At 52.3% G+C, this 6,514-nt stretch overlaps 1 protein-coding gene across 1 annotated transcript; it reads left to right on the top strand.

The window, feature by feature from the left end:
* The first annotated feature begins 3,887 nt into the window (after window positions 1–3,887).
* Window positions 3,888–4,496, top strand: LOC140675710 (uncharacterized). The gene is made up of 2 exons (XM_072910335.1): window positions 3,888–4,178; window positions 4,281–4,496. Exons 1-2 carry the CDS (start codon window positions 3,888–3,890, stop codon window positions 4,494–4,496), a joined length of 507 nt encoding a protein of 168 aa, XP_072766436.1.
* The last annotated feature ends 2,018 nt before the right edge of the window (window positions 4,497–6,514 follow it).

The raw sequence follows: 6,514 nt of genomic DNA, 5'->3' as shown, positions 1-6,514 counted from the left end.
GATGAAGATATTTGAAGACGCCTGTATCAAATAGTTGAAAAAGTTTCGACACAACAGCCCCCAGCGACAGCCGGAGGGTCCCGTTAGCACACATCCCGATAGCACACAACCACACATATTGACCGATGCCTAGGGTAACCAACACGGTTAGCCAATCAGAAGGTTCAATTGTTCATTGGCCAATTAGCTTTGTGCGCTATCGGATCCCGTCCGCGACAGCCACCTTAGCTCCGGATATTTTGGAACGAGCCGTCAGCACATTATTCCCGGATGACCCCGGGACACGTGTCGGCAACGTATTTCCTCTCCCGACAACAGAGAGGGGAACCATAGCTCTGGAATAAAGTCCGCAGCTTGAGGTGACGAGCGAGGAGCTAGAGGAGTGCCGGAAAAGATTCCGGGGTAATAAGGCCCCGGGACCGGACGACATTCCCCGCAAGGTCTGGGCCCTGGCCTATGAAGAAATAGCGCCAATACTGGCGCGTGTGTGCAATGCCGCATTGCGCACAGGCGAGTTTCCCCCACAATGGAAGAGGGCCAATGTGATCCTTTTCCATAAGGAGGGCAAGGACGCTGTTACGCCCTCGTCGTTCCGGCCGATATGCTTTTTGGACGAGGCGGGTAAAATTCTCGAGAGAATTATAGTTAACCGCCTCGTTCGGCATATGGGAAGACATGGGCCAGATCTGGATGATCGCCAGTACGGATTCCGCGGAGGCCGATCAACCGTAGACGCGATCTTACGCGTTCGGGCCTTTGCGGAGTCCGCAGGGAAGGAGGGCAGGATGGTGATTGGAGTGTTGTTAGACATTTCTAACGCATTCAACACCCTCCTGCCCTAGAGATACATCCGGGAATCGCTGGTTCGCTTCCGCGTTCCGGGGTATTTCTAGGCGATCATCCGGAGCTACCTCAGCGGCCGTTCCCTGTCATATACCAACAGGGACGCCGTTGAGGTAACACGACAAGTGGAGCGCGGGGTTCCACAGGGGTCGGTTCTTGAACCCTTGTTGTGGGACCTTGCATACAACAGCGTCCTAAAGACCTCCCTTCCCCCCGGCTGCACTGTTGTATGCTACGCAGACGACACCATAGTGCTAGCCGAGGGAGAGGAGTGGGAGGACACGGCGGAGCTGGCCATAGCGGCAGTGGGCCGTGTGGTGCGGGCCGTGAAGAACTTGGGTCTCCGGGTGGCTGCCCATAAGACCGAGGCCATGGGCTTCTACGATGGTCCTCGATCGGGCTAATGCCCCCGGACACCCAGGTCCAAGTGGAGGACGTGCCAGTCCGGGTTGGGTCCTAGATGTCATATCTGCTCCGCCGAGGGTGTGCCACTTTGTAGTGGTGGGAGGACTTAACCCCGGGCTGATCATCGGGTCCTAGGACCCATGAATTGGCTGGGGTTGCCAAGAGCACACCTAGGAGAAGGAAGACTCCGATTCAAAGCCGGTGGTTGCCCCGTAGAAGTGGGAAAACACTCCAGCGTCCGAGTCAAGCTCGCTAAAAAACCGGGTCGTGGCTTTGTTATGCCACCATTTACAAAACTATGAACATGCAAGAAGAAAAGAGTGAGAAGCTTACCGTCCAGGAGGCTTTCGGACTCTCCAGGGCCGGCGCAAATGCCAATATTGTTGGTGCTGCGTCGTCATGGAACAATGGGCTAATTGGAGTGTTGCTAGCGGGCATTTCGGCGGAATTGGCTACCGCTAACAATTTGATGGATACCACGGAAAGCAAATCGTCAATAGGTTTGGTGCTGAACCCTAGAGTGGTCTTGACCATCTTGAATATCCAGGTCATCCTCGATGACGTCCGTCAAATCGACGGCCTCGAGAAAGAGGAAGGACTTTCCGATGTAAACGAAAGTCGAATAAAAGAGGACTAGAAACACCGGTCCACCGGTTTGTGTGGACCTCACAGACGTCACCTCATCTGGTGTTCATAGTAGCCAGGAGTCTGCGATCCCCACGACTGAATACGAGTCCGATAACAAAACCCTCACTGAGAAGGCGATATGTTCTGGCGAAGGAACTGAGCCTACTGAGAAATCAGTAGTTAGGAGGAAAGCGCTCTCCAGGAAGAATAGGAGCATTAAAAAGGCTGGCTCCCATCGAGGCCATTAGAAAGGATCCCAGATAAGTTTGGATCCATGGATATTATGGAGATGACGGCACCTGTCCTGTGCGATCTGGCCATTGAATGGCTGGACGAAATAAACGAAGTCCGAAAGAACTCAGGCAAGCTACAGGGCAGGTTCAGCGGAATTATAAAGTCCAGAGTCTACGGACTTATCGAGGTGGTCGAAACTCTAACAAGCAAAGTGGAGGCTCAAGGAGATGGGGAACTCCTTAGGAAGAAGAACCAAAAGTTGAAAGCAAAACTTGCGACGGCCACCAGAGAAGAGCAACGCCTCCTTAGAGAGCTTAAGAAGGAGAGGAAGGATAGGCTTGAATTAGAAACCGAAAGGGATGGACTTCTCGATAAAATAAAAGAGGATTCAAAAAAACGGAAATATCACAAAAAAATTGGCAAGGTAGAGGAGGATTATACTCTCACACCGCAGTCCGTCTATGCGGATTCTAAAAAGTTAGATCCAAAAAATGAAGATGCCAGCTGGCCCACCCTTGGTGGCGTGGCCAGGCCACCCCATACACAACCTAGTACCTCTGTCCTCAGCGACAAGGCCCGTGAGGCTGAGCTGAGTAAGCAGATTGCTAATCTTGTGAGTATAAAGAAGGAGGTCAGAGAAGCTATCACCGCTGAGTCTGCCGTCGAATTTGCAGTCCCCCAGGGACTCTCCCCGAGACCTGCGAAAGGTAAAAATAAGGGGATTAAGGTGGTAGATAATGTTCAGGTTGCCCCACCACGACAGACTGCTAACCCAAAGAGGTTATCTCATCCCGACAGTCTATCAAGCCCAAAGAGGTTGCTGCTAGCAGCGATGCGGATTGGGTAGAGGTCGAGAGATCCAGGAAGAAAAGGAAAAAGCAGGGACAAGTTCCGGCAAGAAGTCGACCCGTCTCCAAGTCTCGCCAGACACCCGCGGAGACCAATAAGAATCCCGCCAAGGGTCTCAGTGCGGCCAAAAAGGAGAGGGCCACTAAAAGGAGAAGACTACCCAAAACCGCAGCAGTGTCCATTAAGGGGTGCACGGAGGACTTCTCGTACGCAGAAGCTTTACGCACCGCACGCGAGAGAATCTCCTTGGACAAGCTGGGAATTCAGTCATCAAAGATTCGCAATGCGGCAAATGATAAGATCATTATTGAAATCCCAGGGACGGGTGAAGCCCGACTCCTTGGCCGCCCAGCTGAAGGAAGTCCTACTAGGCATTGCCAAGATAGCGAGAGCAACAATTAATGGAGAGCTAAAAATCTCCGGATTTGATGTTTCGGTGAACTCAGAGGAAATGATACACGCTATTGCAGAGGCAGGATCGTGTGCTGTGGACGATGTCACGAATCGGCCACTTAGGAGACTGACCAATGGCCTCAACACCATCTGAGTCAAGTACCCACTTACCGCGGCATTGAAGATCTCAAAGGTAGGAAAGATCCGACTAGGCTGGACATAGTAAGGGCTGAAATCTTGAAAGCGAGACCAGTCTAATGCTATAAAGGCTGAAGATTCGGACATATTAAGGAAGTATGCAAGGCCGAGATAGACCGTAGTAGATCTTGCTTCCGCTGCGGGGAAGTTAATCACCCGGCGAAAGTCTGCCAGCGGATCCCCAGGTGTGTGGTCTGTTTTAAATCCGGATGAGAGCCTGGACATCGTCTAGAATCTAATATCTGCGAGGCGACCAAGGAGCTAGTTAAGGCATAATCAGCTTCCAAATTGAGTGAACCATCTCATAAAGTGGAGGACTGAGGAAATGGAGACCAATGATGGTACGGTTACTGCAATGCAACCTTAACCACAGTTGGCGTGCCCATGATGACCTCATGGCTCAGCACATGCTAGAGGCGAAGATCGGTGTGTGTGCTGTCTCGGAACTCAGACACGTCCCGGACTCTCAGTTTTGGTTAGCCAGCGAGAACGGCCTTGCGGCCATCCACTGGAAACCGGAGCTCACATCAACACCCTGTATGTTGGTGAAGAAATGTAAGGATTTTGTTGTGGCCAAATGTGAGGACTTTCACATAGTCTCATGTTACATCTCGTCCAATACTACTAGCGTGGTCCTCTCAGGGTTCCTGGATGAGTTGTGAAAAGTGATCACGCGTTTGGGGACTAAGGTTCTGGTATGCGGAGACTTTAACACGGCGTTTATCTTATAGGGATCTACCACCTCCAATAGTAGAGGACATCTCGTCAAAGCGTGGGCCGCGGAGTGCAACCTCCAATTGATAAATGTAGGCTCCACACCAACATGTGTGAGACCCCAAGGGTCATCTGTGGTGGACTTCACTTGGGCATCATACAGCCTTGCTGGTATGACCAGCATCATATATCAGAGATTGGAAGGTGCTACAGGAAACGGAGACCCTATCTGATCACTGTTACATCTTGTTTGAGATTAATATCACCCCGTAAGACAGCAAAAACGCATAAGAACGCGTTCCCGAGATGGAACTGGCGCAGGATGGATTTGACAAATTCATCGTCTCCCTGGAATGGAGTTGCTGTGATGGCTCTCAATTGGAAGGCGATACCATCAACGCTAAAGGTAGAGAGGGATGGCTGCGGAAAACAATGAGAGACGCTTGTGATTCAGCCGCGCCAAGGATTAAGAATGGCAACCCTAAAAAGTCTGCATATTGGTGGAATTCTACAATAACTCACCCGAGACAAAAGTGTTGCAGAGCCAAAAGGTTGTGGTTCAAAAATAAAAGGAGGCAAAACACTGACGAGAGGGAATCTTGTGCTAGGAACTACAAGTTAGCCAGGAACGTCTTTAGATTTGAGATAAAAAAAGCCAAGTCTGCGGCATGGCAGAAACTTCTGCGGACCATCGAGGAGGATCCCTGGGGCTTCTTTGCAAGGTGGTCCTTAACAGATTGCGCAGGGCCTCTCCTGGCCTTACAGAGACCATAGAGGAAGGAAACTTAAACCTCCTGTTGAACTGTCTATTGCCGTGGGATGAGACATCCAATCCATCCGAACGTTGGGACAATACTTGGGAGTGGAATGAAAAGTAGGAGATTAAGACCTGCAAAACGCGAGCAATCCTAACGAGGAGAGACATTAAGAACTCAGCTCCTGGGCCAGATGGGGTCCTGGCGACAGTTTGAAAGATGGTCCCGCAGGAAATGATACAAGCAGTAACGGACGGGTGGGGGTGACACATTGCTGTGCCACTCCCACAGGGGGGATTAAGGTGGGGAAGATGGGCCGGGAATGGCGTGGGTGGGATGGGTGGTGGGTGGGCTGAGATTGGAATGGGGTTTGGGATGAGAAAGGGAAGTGAGCCTCTCCTTTGGAGAAAGGGAATGGTTGAGAGGTTGGGACGGGGCTGGAGCGGGTGGGAAGATTGGTGGGTGGATTGGGATTGGGACTGGGGTTTGGGTACGGGGAATAGGGATAGGGAAGGGATGGGTCTGGAAAGCGGTGGGAAGATCCAGGAAGGGAGCGCCAAATGGCGCAGTCTGCCGGGGCCACAGTAGTCATGCGGAAAGCAGAGCCCGTGACTCTGGCTACAAGACAAAATGGTGGTCCTGCACAGGAGGGTTCTTAGTCGGTATTCCGTCCGAGGCACTTTCCTGCTCGGCGGCGAATCCGATACACCCTCGCCGGAAGGACGGCAAGGTATGCGTAAATGCATTTTCCTCCCTGTCGCAAAAAAAAATGTCATATCTGGGCCTCCTCCTTTTTTTTACAAGGAAGAAATGCTTTTACGCATCCCCGGTACGATGACGGTGGGCCGAGGTATATGGAACTCGCCCTTCCGCTATTATACGGAAGGGAATACCCACTAAAACCTCCTTGAGTGGCCTATCCCTGGCGCTTAGTGGGGGACTCCCGGAACGTGCACTTGCATTACTTCAGGAGCCTCGCGCGCCCTCTCCCAAATAAGGAAATCTTCTCGGGAAGGATAGGAAGGCAATCCTCTACCTTCCATAATGGTCATCTCGCTGTTATAATGGGAGGGCCACTACCTCCTTCCACCTGACCCTACTGGGGGGAGGGGGAAAGGGACCTTAAGGAGCCTTCGCCGCCCCCGCGGACGTGAGTCATCCGACCCCGTCTTTGCTTTTTGCTCGTTTTAGCCGGGAACCTCTCCCGGTGTGAACAGTGGCAGGATGGTCGGGTGGTCGACCTCTGACCCCGAGTTCTCCGGTCGGACTCGGCCATGTTTACCTCCGCAACCATTGGGGGGAGGAAGACCCTCCCTACGGTGCGGAGGCAGCAGGCACTAATCCTTAGCGACCTCAGCGGGGGAGGTTTGCAACATGACGTCGCACATCCCTCCTCGCATCTGAGTCGCTTCATCGCAAATATCGGGGGGTAGATCTGTGACATAAAGTCACAGATCTCCCCCCCGACCCGCGATGCCTCCACAAAGAAAGGCCTG

Source organism: Anoplolepis gracilipes, unplaced genomic scaffold (genome assembly GCF_047496725.1).
Source record: "Anoplolepis gracilipes unplaced genomic scaffold, ASM4749672v1 Contig18, whole genome shotgun sequence".
In the NCBI taxonomy this organism is placed as follows: Eukaryota; Metazoa; Arthropoda; class Insecta; order Hymenoptera; family Formicidae; genus Anoplolepis; species Anoplolepis gracilipes.
This window is presented reverse-complemented; position numbering and strand designations above follow the sequence as displayed.

Bases quoted from the DNA above. Each gene is read 5' to 3' on its own strand.
- LOC140675710 (XM_072910335.1), top strand. From the start codon at position 3,888: ATGGTACGGTTACTGCAATGCAACCTTAACCACAGTTGGCGTGCCCAT. The intron at 4,179-4,280 runs GTGGTCCTCTCA...TTTATCTTATAG, and splicing joins TCTCGTCCAATACTACTAGC to GGATCTACCACCTCCAATAG.